The 18997-nt window shown below is 44.3% G+C and overlaps 1 protein-coding gene across 1 annotated transcript; it reads right to left on the bottom strand.

Moving 5' to 3' along the window:
* Positions 1-3677: 3677 nt before the first annotated feature.
* LOC138771917 (uncharacterized) lies at positions 3678-16109 on the bottom strand. The gene is made up of 8 exons (XM_069951919.1): positions 16030-16109; positions 13524-13596; positions 12677-12749; positions 11084-11344; positions 10125-10148; positions 9619-9884; positions 5594-5682; positions 3678-4027 (listed from the first exon to the last, which is right to left on the bottom strand). Exons 1-7 carry the CDS (start codon positions 16107-16109, stop codon positions 5599-5601), a joined length of 861 nt encoding a protein of 286 aa, XP_069808020.1. The 3' UTR covers positions 3678-4027; positions 5594-5598.
* Positions 16110-18997: the final 2888 nt, after the last annotated feature.

The following is an 18997-nucleotide window of genomic DNA, read 5'->3' as shown; positions in this document are numbered from 1 at the left end:
CACTACCTCAAGCAAAACCTACATCGGTACCTGCACCTCACAAGCTTCCATTTTTCAGGGATTTGCTTTGGAGAACTAGTTCTGTACTTCCTGGTTAAACAGTTGCTCAGTGATAGAATTCCTAGAATGCATCAATCTCCCTCAGCTCTCCATCACAGTCCTCCCTCCTTGCCTACTCCCCTCCCACAGCACTCCTGCCAGTTCCCCGTCCAATGTTGTTGCAGGACATCTCATATCACTGCGGACTATTGCATCAGTGAGGTTGCAAAAACACGCTGAAGCCATCACTATTAGTGATATCACTATATTAGTAGCTTCTATGTATTGGGGGCGGTAGTTTTGTTTAGTCACAATTGTCTGATAATGGAGTACCACTTTAACAACACATGACAACTGTTTCTCCTCATCTGGTTGGAATTTAAAGGTGTTTTCTGGGATTAGAAAAAAAACCCCACATAGTTACTCACAAAAACAGCGCCACCCTGTTCTCAGGTTGTATGTGGTATTACAGTTCAGCTCCATTCACTTTAATGGAACTAAGCAGTAAAACGGACCCAAACGGAGGACAGGAGAGGTGCTGTTTCTAGAATTGTTTTTTTAACATGCCTTCTATTTCACTTGTAGTTATTCTCCAGAAGCCAAATAAGGTGGAAAATGTGATCCGAAGAAGTCCGGTCCGATTCACCTGCACGATTGAAGACGAGTGCGATGTTAGCGACATAATTATAAGAGCAGCAAATATTCCCCTGATGATACGGAACTCATCTCATTACTTTATGGAAAACGAGGACATTGATTTCCAAGGAGATTTGACCAATTTCACAATTACAATGAAGGTCAATGAATCCAATAATTACTACTGTGAGGCAAGATGGCTGAGAGATGGGAAAACGTTCAGTGCCACATCCAAAGGAACCCAAATCATTGTGAACAAAGGTATAAATATTCATCATTGTCCTATTCTGTATGCAGTTACCCCTCTATAGTGGTGGCCACGGGGGGTGGGGGTGGGGGGGTGGTAATACCGCACACATATGTATAACTCATCAGTGATAATACCGCACACATATGTATAACTCATCAGTGATAATACCCCACACATATGTATAACTCATCAGTGATAATACCCCACACATATGTATAACTCATCAGTGATAATACCGCACACATATGTATAACTCATCAGTGATAATACAGCACACATATGTATAACTCATCAGTCATAATACAGCACACATACGTATAACTCATTAGTGATAATACCGCACACATACATATAACTCATCAGTGATAATACCGCACACATACATATAACTCATCAGTGATAATACCGCACACATACATATAACTCATCAGTGATAATACCGCACACATACATATAACTCATCAGTGATAATACCGCACACATACGTATAACTCATCAGTAATAATACCGCACACATACGTATAACTCATTAGTGATAATACCGCACACATACGTATAACTCATCAGTGATAATACCGCACACATACATATAACTCATCAGTGATAATACCGCACACATACATATAACTCATCAGTGATAATACCATACACATACGTATAACTCATTAGTGATAATACCGCACACATACATATAACTCATCAGTGATAATACCGCACACATACATATAACTCATCAGTGATAATACCGCACACATACAGTACATATAACTCATCAGTGATAATACTGCACACATACATATAACACATCAGTGATAATACCGCACACATACATATAACTCATCAGTGATAATACCGCACACATACATATAACTCATCAGTGATAATACTGCATCCTTTTTCTTTTTTAGTGTACACAAAAAATGTTTTTTTGTACGCTGAAATAAGTGTTTTTAACCATTTTTTAATCAGGTTTTTTTTTTTTTTTTTGGGGGGGGGATGTTGCAAAAAAGGCAGAAAAACGGACTGCCAAAAATGCAGAGTAAACCCAGCCTTAGGCATAAATTGCATAAAGAATTGTGCAAGATGTATCAAGGCGCTTGCGTCTAATGATGATTTTTGTGAAACAACCATAAAATTTTCCGCTGCCCACAAGAACCTCCTCCTCTGGTTAAAAACAATAGTGCAGATGATGCAGTGTTGGGACAGCGCCACCTACTATCAGCTCAATGTAAGCACTGTACTGTATATCCTAACAAGATGAAGCAGCTGTGCATCTGGGTATGATAAAAAAGAAAAAAGATCTGCGCACTTCTCAACAAATTAGAGATAAAGTGAGAAAACAATGATAACATTATGACCTGGACGGATATATTCTGGCCTAGGCTATTTTACACCCCCTGGTATAGAATATTTCCCTTGGGGTATACTGTGACCTGGGCTAGAACTGAGAAAACCAGAAAACCAGTGACATGATAACTTGGAGGGATATAGTCTGGCCTAGACTGTTTTACACCCCCAAATATAGATATTATCCCCCGGGGTATTGTGGCCTTGGAATGGGTGCCTGCCCCTGTCTCACCGTTGGCTTAATCTGATTCTACTTTGCACAGAAAACACAGTATCTTTCTCTCTATCTATTCATCTCCATCCATAGATTAGAGAAAGAGAGATGAAACAACAGTGTTTCCTTTCCCCTATACTACTCAGGAGAGGCTGGTGTTTCCCTGCCCTTGGCCAGGTGATCACTGTATGATGTCAGTGGTGGGCGGGGTTACAGATGAGGTGTTACAGCTTGCCTGGGAACAGAAGATTAATCAATCATGTGACCTTTGTCTCAGAAGGGAGGGGTAGGACAGAGAGGAGAAGGCATTGAGGATTTTCAGCAGCTTCAGGATGTGCGGCTGACAAACGGCCCAATTTATGTAACAGAAACCTATTACACACAAGCTTAGATTATGGGTGGGGATAGAACAGGGTACAAACTTTCTTAACTGCAGTTCCCCTTAAAAGGGGTAATCTAATGTCAACAGGCCGCTACTAAACACCTCCTGTGCAGCTTATCTTCCCCAAGTATTTCATGGTAAAATTCAGCTACCCGACCTTTTTCCCCCTTGACATCTGTCATCAGGGGAGAGTCTGAAGGCCGCAACATTAGATAGATCAGCTAACATTAATCCAATGGTTACACTTATTGATATGACTTTGTATTGTGTCACAGACCCAGGCCTGAATGTGAACACGCTCCTTCTCTTCGTATCGCTTCTTTCCTTGGTCTCTATCCAGGTAAGTATTGTAACCATGATATAATATTGGCATTGTGATATGTTATCATACAATAAAAGATGATAAGATATGGGAAAACGTCTGGAGAAATACAATTAGAACCCTTTTACATGAGATCACAGAGATCAGCGCTCGTTTACAGGGACTGACAAGGGTCGATCAGTCGTGATCGACTTCATCATAGTTGGTTCTCACACTATAAGAGTTGTCAGACATGTGGTGGGCAACGTTCTGCTGGAGGCCTTGTGTCCTGGCATCATGTGGATATTACTGTGACACCGACCACCTTATCCATTCCTAAGTCAGTTAGAGGTGACCATCAATACAGATCATGACACCTATTAGGCATAAGCACAGGCAGGGGTTCCCTATATCATCTGAGCATTGTATAATTGTATAGTGACAGCCAGAGACATTTGTACTAAATAAGAACAAAAAATATTATTATAAAAGCTTAAAAAGACAAATATTTTCTAAAATAATTTTTTACTAAACAAATCCCCCCATAAAACAGATATACACATAACTCCATAACCATACCTAACTATTCAATGAACTGGAATGCAATAAACAGCGTAAATTGAAAACAAAACAACAACAAAATAAAGTCAATGAAAATATGGAGGAAAAAATAAAAAAAGGCAATAAAAATAGTAAAAACAAAAAATTTGGAGGCAAAAACAAAACAAAAATAATAAGAATTCAGGCATGGATAGAACAGATAAATCCTATAGCCATAATTCTGCAGTCAGGTAGATGATCACATTTTGTTTCCTGCATTCTTGTGACTCAGTCATGTGATTTTTCTTTCCTTTTCACCTAAAAGAAAAAAATTTGTAACGTTTAAATAGAAAAAAAATTCTTTCTGTTCACAATAGCATGAAATTATTCTTTCTACCACTAGAGGGCTCCCACCTAATAACACACGTTAACTCACCACCAGGGGGCGCACAGAGTCAATCTCAGCCCTGTTCCAAACTGCTTCTCATTAAGCACCACAAACACATAATAGCAACCAGAATGTCTCATTATGGCTTTTAATCCTTTGACTAAATGTATTATTCTTTTCTAGGTTGGAATATGATTTGCATCCTGACCCAACATCTCCGAAAGAGAGGCCCAGATTTATTACAGCTGTGGAAGAAAGTGACAGACGTCCCTGGCAATTACAACAAATTGCAAAATTGTATAACTTTGCAGTGTGTTTTAATTACCTGTTCTCCCCCCCCCCCTCCGCCCAACTCCTCCCCCATCTTATGATTAGTCCCCCCCCCCTTCCCGGCAAACCTTCTCCGCCAATTACAAATGGTGGAGGAAGTTCGCTGAAACATCATAATGCCATGATATGTTGCTCCCTGTTGTTTGCTGTGAATAAAAGTTTGCACATTTTCTACACCTAAACAGTTTGGAGTGCCGAGGATTATCATATCACTATCTATCTATCTATCTATCTATCTATCTATCTATCTATCTATCTCCTATCTATCTATCTATCTATCTATCTATCTATCTATCTATCTATCTATCTGTCTATCTATCTATCTATCTCCTATCTATCTATCTATCTATCTATCTATCTATCTATCTATCTCCTATCTCCTATCTATCTATCTATCTCCTATCTATCTATCTATCTCCTATCTATCTATCTATCTATCTATCTATCTATCTCCTATCTCCTATCTATCTATCTATCTCCTATCTATCTATCTATCTCCTATCTATCTCTCTATCTATCTATCTATCTATCTCCTATCTATCTATCTATCTATCTATCTATCTATCTATCTATCTATCTATCTCCTATCTATCTATCTATCTATCTATCTATCTATCTATCTATCTATCTACTATCTATCTATCTCCTATCTATCTATCTATCTATCTCCTATCTATCTATCTATCTATCTATCTATCTATCTATCTATCTATCTATCTATCTCCTATCTCCTATCTATCTATCTATCTCCTATCTATCTATCTATCTCCTATCTATCTATCTATCTATCTATCTATCTATCTATCTATCTATCTCCTATCTATCTATCTCCTGTCTATCTATCTCCTATCTATCTCCTATCTATCTATCTCCTATCTATCTATCTATCTATCTATCTATCTATCTATCTATCTATCTATCTCCTATCTATCTCCTATCTATCTATCTCCTATCTATCTATCTATCTATCTATCTATCTATCTATCTATCTCCTATCTATCTATCTCCTATCTATCTATCTATCTATCTATCTATCTATCTATCTATCTATCTATCTATCTATCTATCCATCTCCTATCTAGTGCCCTCCCCCCATTCTCATCAGCCAGGCCCCCTCTATTGCAGGTACAGGAGATACTATATCTTATATACATGACTATACTCACCAAGTCTAATACAGTTTATATAGGCAGGATGCCAATGCCATGGCCAGTGCCAATCCCAGGTTGCCAGTCTCTGTGCTTACGCCATGGCCCTGAGGACAACAGATGTTAATGACTAATCAGATGACAAATCCTCGTATCATTGGTAAGTAACCTAAAGCAGAACACTGATATATCCCCAGATGATTCGCCCCCAGGTATATATCCAATGTAAGCAGCACTTGTGCCGTCAGATGGCGCTGATGTATAACATGAAGTATGAAGACTTTATACAAACCACTATGATAAATGCTGTACCGTTTTGTGTACACAGCTTCCATGGAGACCTATGTGTCTCCACTGCAACACCCTACAGACAAGGGCTTTGAATCGAGATCCAAAAGAGTAGTCAAAGTCAGGCGGTAATGTCAGGACAGGCAGCAAAACAGGGAAGTCAGGAAACAAAACCAAAGGCAGAGGTAAATGCTGTAGCCGAGTATAACTCAATAGCCAGCATCTAACTGCTGGAGTGTCAGGCTTTTATAATAGACCAGGAGCCCAGTCCATAACCTCATTGGACCGACCGCCTGAATCCACCTGTGCAAGTAAACCCTGACTGGCAGAGGCACCTGTGAGTCAAGAGAACACAATACTGAGCAGCTGAAGAAATCCTGAGTAGCAAAGAATCCAGCAGTAGAGTAAGGGCCCTATTCCACCGGACGATTATCGTTCAGATTATCGTTAAATCGTTCGAATTTAAACGATAATCGTTCGGTTGAAATGCAGTTAACGATTAACGACCGAACGAGAAATCGTTGATCGCTTTATAAGACCTGGACCTATTTTTATCGTTGCTCGTTCGCAAAACGTTCGCAAATCATTCGCATTGAATAAGACATCGTTCAGTCGTTCGCAATAGATACGAATGCAATAGCGAATAAATAGTAAAGAAAAACGATTGTAATTACGATCATAAGTAACGATTATCGTTCCATGGAAATGAGTGAACGTTTTCAGGCCTTTCGCTATAGTGGTCGTTTGAGATCGTTAATCGTTAACGATTATGCAAACGATAATCGTCCGGTGGAATAGGGCCCTAACTCCTTCACTGCCAGATCTCTGACAGACAAAACGGGTGGGGCTGAACAAACAAGATAGATCCCTGTTCAGACCAGGTTCAGGAATCAGCACCTTCTCCGCTGCACAGCCTGATCTGACGAGTGAAAAGGCAAAATCCTGACAAGATCTTACTAGACAAACATGCAGATTTTGTCACTTATTAGGCTCCTTTCTTCCTCTTCTCTTAAAGTCATCGTCCTATTGAAGTCCCATGTTTCCCATCTGCACTCACAGTCTCTTTCTTTCAACCAGCACAAGACTAAAAAACTTCAGGAGACTGGACCTGGATACAGTAAGTACAGCTGTTATATAGCCGCCTTCAGGAGACTGGACCTGGATACAGTAAGTATAGCTGTTATATAGCTGCCTTCAGGAGACTGGACCTGGATACAGTAAGTATAGCTGTTATATAGCTGCCTTCAGGAGACTGGACCTGGATACAGTAAGTATAGCTGTTATATAGCTGCCTTCAGGAGACTGGACCTGGATACAGTAAGTATAGCTCTTATATAGCAGCCTTCAGGAGACTGGACCTGGATACAGTAAGTATAGCTGTTATATAGCTGCCTTCAGGAGACTGGACCTGGATACAGTAAGTATAGCTGCCTTCAGGAGACTGGACCCGGATACAGTAAGTATATTTGTTATATAGCTGCCTTCAGGAGACTGGGCCTGGATACAGTAAGTATAGCTGTTATATAGCTGCCTTCAGGAGACTGGACCTGGATACAGTAAGTATAGCTCTTATATAGCAGCCTTCAGGAGACTGGACCTGGATACAGTAAGTATAGCTGTTACATAGCTGCCTTCAGGAGACTGGACCTGGATACAGTAAGTATAGCTGTTATATAGCTGCCTTCAGGAGACTGGACCTGGATACAATAAGTATAGCTGTTATATAGCTGCCTTCAGGAGACTGGACCTGGATACAGTAAGTATAGCTGTTACATAGCTGCCTTCAGGAGACTGGACCTGGATACAGTAAGTATAGCTGTTACATAGCAGCCTTCAGGAGACTGGACCTGGATACAGTAAGTATAGCTGTTATATAGCAGCCTTCTGGAGACTGGACCTGGATACAGTAAGTATAGCTGTTATATAGCAGCCTTCAGGAGACTGGACCTGGATACAGTAAGTATAGCTGTTACATAGCTGCCTTCAGGAGACTGGACCTGGATACAGTAAGTATAGCTGTTACATAGCTGCCTTCAGGAGACTGGATCTAAATACAGTAAGTCTAGCTGTTATATAGCTGCCTTCAGGAGACTGGACCTGGATACAGTATGTATAGCTGTTATATAGCCACCTTCAGGAGACTGGACCTGGATACAGTAAGTCTAGCTGTTATATAGCAGCCTTCAGGAGACTGGACCTGGATACAGTAAGTACAGCTGTTATATAGCTGCCTTCAGGAGACTGGACCTGGATACAGTAAGTATAGCTGTTATATAGCAGCCTTCAGGAGACTGGACCTGGATACAGTAAGTATAGCTGGTATATAGCTGCCTTCAGGAGACTGGACCTGGATACAGTAAGTATAGCTGTTATATAGCAGCCTTCAGGAGACTGGACCTGGATACAGTAAGTATAGCTGGTATATAGCTGCCTTCAGGAGACTGGACCTGGATACAGTAAGTATAGCTGTTATATAGCTGCCTTCAGGAGACTGGACCTGGATACAGTATATATAGCTGTTATATAGCTGCCTTCAGGAGACTGGACCTGGATACAGTAAGTATAGCTGGTATATAGCAGCCTTCAGGAGACTGGACCTGGATACAGTAAGTATAGCTGTTATATAGCTGCCTTCAGGAGACTGGACCTGGATACAGTAAGTATAGCTGTTATATAGCAGCCTTCAGGAGACTGGACCTGGATACAGTAAGTATAGCTGTTATATAGCAGCCTTCAGGAGACTGGACCTGGATACAATAAGTATAGCTGTTATATAGCAGCCTTCAGGAGACTGGACCTGGATACAGTAAGTCTAGCTGTTATATAGCAGCCTTCAGGAGACTGGACCTTAATACCGTAAGTATAGCTGTTATATAGCTGCCTTCAGGAGACTGGACCTGGATACAGTAAGTATAGCTGTTATATAGCAGCCTTCAGGGGACTGGACCTGGATACAATAAGTATAGCTGTTATATAGCTGCCTTCAGGAGACTGGACCTGGATACAGTAAGTATAGCTGTTATATAGCATCCTTCAGGGGACTGGACCTGGATACAATAAGTATAGCTGTTATATAGCTTCCTTCAGGAGACTGGACCTTAATACCGTAAGTATAGCTTGTATAGAGCAGCCCTCTGGATTTCAGATACGTATAGCTGTGTTTTAAAGCATGAAAACATTAAAAGAAAAAGGAAATAGATTTTGAAAGTTATAATGACAGTGACACTTGACGAAGTATTATATCTCATCCAGTCCTGGATTAAAAGCTTACACTCCTCAGTACTGCTCTATAATGTCCTCCATGCCGATTATGCTTGTGAGGGTGTACTAAAAATATAAATGGGCATAGCACCCCCTTTCTGTGTGTTTGTAGAGCAGCCAGATTATGGGACAGCTGGTGACAACTGGTGAAAAATTCAATATACGGTACATGTTAATGGACTCAGGTAGTTCTACTTTTGATGTATACACATGGCAGCATACACCTTGAGTACATCATATTTCTGGGCATAAGTCAGGGTAAAAAGGTAAGCCAAATTATAGCCCGATATGATTCTGGCAGGGCCATAATGGAGTTCAGTGGCACTATATTTGGTCAATATACCAGAATCCATTCATGGTAGACCACAAAATTTGGCAAATACAGCCCTGTTGTAGTCTGTTACTATGGGGATGACTACTTTTACAAGTGGTAGTTGTGGGCATGCCCTTAATCATGACATTAACACTCCAGATATAGCGGCGACCATACTCACTCTCACAGTAAGAAACGGATGTTCTCCAGTTAATTTGCCCAAGCCTTTGGCTTCTGCCTGGCAGGTATATGTATCGGTATCTTCTTTCTCCACATTAGTCAGGGTTATTTTGAGGTTCCGGATAGAACCAGAGATACTCAGGCGACTGTGGTACTCCGGGGGGTCTACGTAAAGAGACGCAATTTCCTGGGTCCCATTGAGAAGAAACATGGTTTTGGAGTTTTGTGGAGTCGGACATGTGATCTGCTTTGTTTCCTCATCTTGTCCTGACACAGAAATAAAGCTTCTCATTAATAATGTGTAGAGGGGACACAGCATGCTGGGAGTGGTAGTGCACCTGGAGGGCTACATGCTGGAAACAACTGCATTATAATATGACATTGTCAAGTAGCTCAACAAACATAGCGTTGATATGTATGATAGTAGATGGGTAATACTCTATTCACATTTGGCCGCACTAATATTTATTGTAGAAGATCAATGGAAATGGCTTTGTCTTAGCCTACCTGAAGATGTAACGGCGTACATTTCTATAAGAAGAGGAAAAGAATTAGCGCAATTCCATGTCTGTCCCCACCCCCTCATATTATTACATATAAAGGCACAGGACTTGTATGGTCCCACTTCCACCTGTACTTGTCCCTTCACAAAACTATAGTCAAAAGGTTTCATTGAATGGGGTCTGGGGGTTCGGACTTTAACAGTGGAAGAAGCAGGAGGCCAAGTGGCCCCAGGCACAAGGCAGTAGATGGTCCCAATGACTATGAGGCCTTCTGGACAGAGATCATTAACAACGGGGAAGTACAGCATTTTTCTATACATTTTTGAACTTTTCTCTACAAATAGAGTGAATTGACATTGCCCTATTTTCCCCTGAGGACACCACGTTAGAGTGGTGAAACATGTCGGGGAGCCTTAGTGCACAAAGTAATGCATATATGCCAAAATAAATTCCATTTAAGTGCAACTAAATCTTTGTGGGGTTTCAAGTGTTATAGTGTCATCATTTCAATAATAAATATGTTTTCATGTATCCATTGTAATGAATGCAATATATTTCTACTCAGCATTCACTTAGGGGAATTTGGATGCTATTCATTATTTTTAGACACCCACCAATGAGGGGGGGGGGGGGGGGCAGCAGATTGACTGGACCAAAATATGGTGGGGTCTTAATTCCACTTGTGGGACCTTGCCACTTATCACAACCACATAGAGGATCGCGTCACCACCTCTTCTTGATCACAAAGCATTGCCAGCTGGGCATAAGGAGACCCCAGTTTTTTGAGAGATCATGGTCCCAGCATATACTCTACCTATAATTGTGGTAGGTTAGAACCTAGACTGAGCCGTTGTCTACCAGGTAGATAGCGGTGTATCCTGTATACGTCTGATATGGTTTTATGGTTATAGCAGGGACTGGTTGGGGCACTGAGTGTGTTGGTTCCCCTTCCCTCGTCCTTACCTTTCTTGTCCGTACATGTACATGACTCCATGGTTTCTCCTTCCTCTAAAACCCATTCAAATTTTTTAAAGGTGCCAGAAAATGTCAACATGGAGGAATAGACTCTTTCCTGTATTTTCAGACTGAGAATATTTAAAGTTTCATTCTTCAAAAAATTCATTTGCCTGATGTCCACGCCATCTGCGACGGAGCATGAGATTACGGCCGACTCTCCGACTCTCAGTTCCTTCTGTGCCGCAGCTACATTTACGTTTGTGATTGCTGTAATATCAATCAAATAATATTAGAGTGATATGGTTTAATTGAGAACTGTGTAATACTTCATTGTGGTGGCGCTATAGGGTAATTGAACACTTGAGGCCAACTATGTCAATGATTACAATGAAGCAAGAGGAACCCTAGCCCCCTCCTCCTGGACACTATCCAGGCCACAGTAAATGCAGAGGTGTGCTTTAAAGGGATTGTCCTTGGTAGTTGGTGTTTACCTAGGAGAAGCTTTATTACAGTGTATACTATGCAGATTGTACTTATTATAGTCACAGCAATGATACTGGCTTAAAGACTTAGAGTAAATGCAGTGGCATAGCTACCATAGAGGCAGGCAAGGCAGCTGCTATGGGGCCTGGGGATGCACAGGGAAGATAAGAATGAATCCTAGCTACGCCCCTGAGTAAATGTATATATCAGGTACATCGCTTTGGGTTTTTTACCGTAATAGAACAGCGGCATGCTTTTTTAACCATTTCCCAGTTCCCGCGCAGGGCGACGGTCTATTCCTGAGCACCGGCCTGGCATGAAGCACTCGAGGCTGATTTCCCCTATGTGACGCAGCTCCATTAGAATCAATGGAGCCGCATCACAGAGGGGAGGGGGTGTTGTAGCACTGGGGGGCGGTGGGCCTGCCCTTACTGCTCTGGGTCAGGCCGTTGCTCGGGAATAGACTGATCATGGGAACTGGGTTAGTTCAGAAAAAGGACTGCGCTACCAGCATCCCCCGCAATGGTCTGTTAGGGTAAAGAAAACCCAAAGCAATGTACCTGATGCTTTATACTGGAGGAAAATGAGTTTTATTCCCTGGGCGCTTGACATGCAGAGGCGGGGAGGTAGTCATCTGGCCGGCTCCCCGCCTGTCACAAGTCACCGCTCGGAGGGGATGAATGGGGCAGAGAGCAGTGACTAGTGACGGGCGGGGAGTTGCCCAGATGACTACCTCCCTGCCTCTCCCTGTCACGCACCCGGGGAATAAAACTTGTTTTTCTCTGGTATAAAGCTCCTGCAGCACCCGTGGCCGGTATGTGCCGCGGCTGCTGCAGGAGCTTTATACAGCACTCCTGGGAACCATATCAGCCCAATCGGGGTGATTGGTTCCCTTTAAGGAGTGTTCCTACATAAAGGGAAAACTACAATGATTACATACGCCATCCAGCCAAGCTATGTGGGTTCACCCTTTAATTATATGCTTAAGGCTGTTCCCTGATTTTGCCATGTGACCCTTTAAAGTGGATAATTCCCCCCTGAGGTTGCACCATGGTTTTGCCCAGGACATGGGCCAGTTTGTAAGTAAAGCCCTAGTAAAACCGAATACACACTCACCATTGCCGCGAACCTGTATGAAGATCAGGAAGACTGGGACCAATGAGCTCAGAAATGTATTCATGTCTTCTCCCTGTAGACAACACACAGGGCCTCATAGTTAGTGTAGTTCATGTAGTTTGGCCTCCATATCTCTTAACCAGATAGATGATCACAGCAATTGTTTTTTTTTTTTTTTTTTAATACTCTTCTAGGCAGTTCATGCAATCTTACTCAACAGGGGGCAACGTGGAGCACAGGAGAAAGCTCCACCCCTTCCTATCAGCATGTCTCCAACTGTAAGGCAACCTACTCTGGCAGAAGATCCGCCCCCCCCCCCCCCGCTCTGTAATGGGAGACCATCTCATCATTTCCTTTTCACATATTCCCTTTAAATCTGGCCCCTGGGCTCTGTTATATCCTTAAAGGGAATCTTTCACCAAGACAATGCTATCGTATCTGTCACCATCATGTTATAGAGCAGATAGAACTGAGCAGATTGATATATAACTTTGTGGGGAAAAGATTCAGTATAACTTGTAATTCGTTGATTAAAATCTCTGTAATCATCCTGTAATAAGGAGTCTAGTGGGCGGTGTCATTTAATGGACTGGACTCCTTAGCAAGGAAATATTAGAGATTTAAATCAATAATTTAAAAGTTATACAATTTTTCCATTAAGATATATATCGATCCTCTCAGCTCTTCCTGCTCTATAACATGATGATGATAGATTAGGTAGAATTTTCATGGTGACGGGTTCCCTTTTTAGCTTCCTTAGTCCTGATTTGGTGACATTTTTCATAATACTTAAAGCTCTATGAAAAAATAAATAAATAAAATAAGTGTAAAGCTGCTGCCCACAAACCTTCAATCCTCCGTGGACGGGTATGTTTTGAACACCGGGATTGGATAGTTCTGCTTTATTGGATGGTACGAGGCTGAACAGGATAACAAGTGCAAAAGTCCACGTATGTGTTTCCCTTAGTCTTGGCACAGATGGGTTACACAATCATATTATATTCTAGTGTACCAGGTGAAAATAGCATTGTTCATTCATTGCGGCACATCATATACCGTATATATACACACACAACATTACCCCTGTAATAAGACTCCATATTGGAATGATATGTACTCCTAATAATTTACACTTAATTCAGGAGTAAAAGCCGGAACTAGGAATGAGATGGGAAGTCACTCATGGGATCTGGTACAAGACAGAAAGCCATTCTGTGGAGTAGGAATGAGATGGGGAGACATGCTGGGATCTGGGAATGAGATGGGGAGCCATGCAGTGGACTAGGAGTGAGATGGGAGCCATGCTGGGGACTAGGAGTGAGATGGGAGCCATGCTGGGGACTAGGAGTGAGATGGGAGCCATGCTGGGGACTAGGAGTGAGATGGGAGCCATGCTGGGGACTAGGAGTGAGATGGGAGCCATGCTGGGGGACTAGGAATGAGATGGCAGCCATGTTGTGGACTAGGAATGAACTGGGAGCCATTCTGGGGACTTACAATGAGATAGGGAGCCATACTGTGGAGTAGGAATAAGATGGCAGCCATGCTGGTGACTGGGAATGAGATGGCAGCCATGCTGGGACTAGCAATGAGCTGGGAGCCATGCTGGGGACTAGTAATGAGTTGGGGAGCCATGCTGGGGACTAGGAATAAGATGGGGAGCCATGACAGCCATGCTGGGGACTAGGAATGAGATGGAAGCCATGCAGTGGACTAGGAGTGAGATGGAAGCCATGCAGTGGACTAGGAGTGAGATGGAAGCCATGCTGTGGACTAGAAATGATATGGGGAGACATGCTGTGGACTAGGAATGAGATGGGGAGCCATGCTGGGGACTAGGAATGAGACTAGGAATGGACTAGAAGTAAGATGGTGGTGGTTACTCCAGCTACCCCCCCCCCCCCCCCCATCCCATAGCTATACCACTGAAATACACCATAAGCAGAAATGGCTGTGTCTTTTGGATGTATGTGGTGTCCCACCATGGATGTTGCTAGTCTATACACCCCTTGTAAAAGTCTGTACTTCAAGTAAAGTGGTAATGAAGTTATACCTAAGTTTTGCCACTAGATGTCACTATTATTTGTCTATGCACTTGTATATTCCACAGCTGTAGTGAACAAGGGGTTATTGTTTGTTGGTAATCTGTGCACCAATAAGAGCTCTTTTCTTTTCTCCACCTATCTCTATTCTCCTTTCTTTTCTCTGCACCTTCTTCTCCACCACTCACAGGGAGTATTACACACCCTGTAGGAAGTTGTCACATGGAGAGAGGAAGTACACACCCACACTTAGGATTCTTATCTAAGTCTTGGTAAGTCTAAGTCCAGTGTAGTCTAGTCTGGAGTGTGGTAGTAGACGGACACACAACAAGCAACCCTTGTTCTAGTTATGCAGTGCTAAACCACTCGAGAGAGGACAGGTCAGAGATCACCCCAACCCACGCCGTGAACATCTTGTAAGGTGCAGGACAGTATCCTGAAACAAGAGGAACTGATCCAGATAGAGCAAAGTTGCTAAAAGCCTATGTACTCTATCTCTCAGCACGGATGTAACCAGGTAATCTTGGCCACCTTGCTCAACTCAGGAAACAAGGTCTGGGGCTTGTGTCACCCTAGGATGATGGATCACCCGACACTCAATAGTTAGTATCACGACAGAGGTCGAAACATGGGCACATGTAGTCTTCACTTTCAAGTATTCTTAAGTATTCTACTTCTTCTTCTTCTAAAAGTTCCGGCAGAGCAAACTTCTACCCTGGGTTGGGAATCTGAAGACAAACTCCTGCCTGCTACTCTGAACTCTCACGACCTACTCTACTCAACTATTCTACCTCTAAAACTCTTAGCCCGGATTGTGTCTAGTCAAGTCAGAAGCATATTGTCAGCCGGTGTACTAAGTGTTCCTACATGGTAACATGACTCAGTGATTATTGTTCAGGCACCTACACGGTCACTACTCCATCCTTGGGTTATCTCCCATTTCTGTGGGTGGTGGCACTGACAGTCCAGGTGGGTCACAACTCCACTCCTGACCACCGTGATAAGTACCCAAGGGACCCTCTCATAGCCCAGCAGGTCAACGACCACAGGGGAAAGAGTATAGCCAGCCACCTTAAAATAAAAGCAGGTGTGCCTTCATACCTGTGTGCCCAAACGGCACTGGCGTCACGACAACCTATCATCTGGCTGAACTACACTCTGACCTACCACCACAGTAGTGGCATCACACAGCACCATCTGGCAAGTGGCTGGTCGAGCACACACCACATGTACATAGGACTGTATAATAAGAAACATATATATAATATATATAAATATAACAGAAAATGTAAATTAACCCCTCGCTCTTACCTGATGCTTTTATCTCCAAAGTCAAGAAGCTTAAGATTTCTTCCACACCCAGATGCAGATAGAGGAAGCTTGATGCGCATTTCCTATTCATGAAAATTGTGAAATTTTATGTTGCAAACTACTGATCTTAATGTTATTAATAGTATGGAGAAGCATTGCCGTTACATGAAGTCTGATAGCAGCAACTCTGCAGGGTACAAGATGGGATGAACTACACAACCCAGCTGCTAGACATACTTAGGAATCAGTTCCACCCTCCTATACTGCTCAGGTATATGTCTATATATAGGGCTGGCCTTAGGGTAGATGGCGCTCTGTGTGGAATTTGCTTTTGGCGCCCCTCTGTGCAGTCTCAATATAGTAGGTGGCCGCCCTGTGCAGTCTCCATATAGTAGGTGGTCCCCTCTGTTTAGTCTCCATATAGTAGGTGCCCTCCTCTGTGCAGTCTACATATAGTAAATTGCCCCCTCGGTGTAGTCTCCATATAGTAGGAGGCCCCCTCTGTGCAGTATCCATATAGTAGGTGGCCCCCTGTCTGTTCAGTCTCCATATAGTAGGTGGTCCCCTCTGTTCAGTCTACATCTAGTAGGTTGCCCCCCCGGTGCAGTCTCGACATAGTAGGTGGCCCCCTCTTTGCAGTCTCCATATTGTAGGTGCCCCCCTCTGTGCAGTCTCCATATAGTAAATTGCCCCCTCGGTGTACTCTCCATATAGTGGGAGGCCCCCTCTGCACAGTAACCAAATAGTAGGTGGCACCCCTCTGTTCAGTCTCCCTATAGTAGGTGGCCCCCTGTCTGTTCAGTCTCCATCTAGTAGGTTGCTACCCTGTGCAGTCTCGACATAGTAGGTGCCCCCCCCTTTGCAGTCTCCATAAAGTAGATGGCCCACCTCTGTGCAGTTCCCTAAAATAATATTCCCCGATTCTGTGCAATTCCCTAGAGTACAAGCCCCTTCTGTGTAGTGTCCTATAGTATAGCCCTCCTCTGTGCAGTCCCCTGTAGTATAGCCCTCTCCCCAGTGCAGTACCCTATTTTAGATGCCCCCCCTCGTGCAGTTCACTATAGTAATGAACCCCAATGGCCTCCCTCAGTGCGGTCCTCTATAATATAGCACCCCTTCCTCAGTGCAGTCTCTTATAGTAGAGCCCCCTCAGAGTAGTCCCCTATAGTATAGTGCCTCCTTCCTCTGTGCAGTCCGCTATAGTATAGTGCCTCCTTCCTCTGTGCAGTCCCCTATAGTATAGCACATCATTCCTCTGTGCAGTCCCCTAGAGCAGAGGTTTCCAAACTGCGGCCCTCCAGCTGTTGCCAAACCACAATACCCATCATGCCTGGACAGCTAAAGCTTTGGATTTGGCTGTCCAGGCATGATAGGAAATGTAGTATTGCAACAGCTGGAGGCAGGCCCGGACTGGTAATCTGGCAAGGCGGGCAAATGCCCGCTGGGCTGGCCAGATTACTAGTCCGTGGGCCGCCCGGGCTGTCTGGAAAAAAAAAAAATCACCGCTGCGGCCCGCTCCTGACATGCTCCTCCAATCCAATCAACGTGGAGCCGCAGCGGCCCCTCATTGATTGGCGGAGCACGTCAGGAGCGGGCCAGCCGGGGTGAGGTGAGCGGGCTGTGGTGGCGGGAGGGGGCTGTGGTGGCGTGTCTCCGCCCCGTTGTGCTTCCCCCAAGTGCCAAGGGCCGCAGACGTGCCGCGCGCAGGCACGTCTGCAGCCACCTCCACCAGGCCCCCAGCGGTGACGTCACTTCCCTGACGCGCCGCTGAGGACCTGGAGGAGAGAGAGGAGAGCCGCAGCCGCCGCCGCCACGCTGCTGCAGCAGAAAGAAGATGCTGAAGATCCGGAGAAAGAAGCTGCTGGGAGCGAGGTGAGGTGAGAATGTTTTTTTTTAACCCCTTCACATGCGGCCACACAGGGAGGGCATGCAGGGGGGCTATTCTATATGGGAGGGGGTGCAGGGGGGCTATTCTATATAGGAGGGGATGCAGGGGGCTATTCTATATGGGAGGGGGATGCAGGGGGCTATTCTATATGGGAGGGGGTGCAGGGGGGCTATTCTATATAGGAGGGGGATGCAGGGGAGGCTATTCTATATAGGAGGGGGATGCAGGGGGGGCTATTCTATATAGGAGGGGGATGCAGGGGGGGGGGCTATTCTATATAGGGGGGGGATGCAGGGGGGGGCTATTCTATATGGGAGGGGGATGCAGGGGGGCTATTCTATATAGGAGGGGGATGCAGGGGGCTATTCTATATGGAGGGGGATGCCGGGGGCTATTATATATAGGAGGGGGATGTAGGGGGGCTATCCTATATGGGAGGGGATGCAGGGGGCTATTCTATATGGGAGGGGGATGCAGGGGGGCTATTCTATATGAAGGGGGATGCAGGGGGCTATTATATATGGGAGGGGGATGCAGGGGGGCTATTCTATATGGAGGGGGATGCAGGGGGCTATTATATATGGGAGGGGGATGCAGGGGGGGGCTATTCTATATGGGAGGGGGATGCAGGGGGCTATTCTATATGGAGGGGGATGCAGGGGGCTATTATATATGGGAGGGGGATGCAGGGGGGGGGGGGCTATTCTATATGGGAGGGGGATGCAGGGGGCTATTCTATATGGAGGGGGATGCAGGGGGCTATTCTATATGGAGGGGGATGCAGGGGGCTATTCTATATGGGAGGGGGATGCAGGGGGGGGGCTATTCTATATGGGAGGGGGATGCAGGGGGCTATTCTATATGGGAGGGGGATGCAGGGGGGGGCTATTCTATATGGGAGGGGGATGCAGGGGAGGCTATTCTATATAGGAGGGGGATGCAGGGGGGGGCTATTCTATATGGGAGGGGGATGCAGGGGGCTATTCTATATGGGAGGGGGATGTAGGGGGCTATTCTATATGGGAGGGGGATGCAGGGGGCTATTCTATATGGGAGGGGGATGCAGGGGGCTATTCTATA

The sequence above is a fragment of the Dendropsophus ebraccatus genome, chromosome 14 (assembly GCF_027789765.1).
Source record: "Dendropsophus ebraccatus isolate aDenEbr1 chromosome 14, aDenEbr1.pat, whole genome shotgun sequence".
In the NCBI taxonomy this organism is placed as follows: Eukaryota; Metazoa; Chordata; class Amphibia; order Anura; family Hylidae; genus Dendropsophus; species Dendropsophus ebraccatus.
This window is presented reverse-complemented; position numbering and strand designations above follow the sequence as displayed.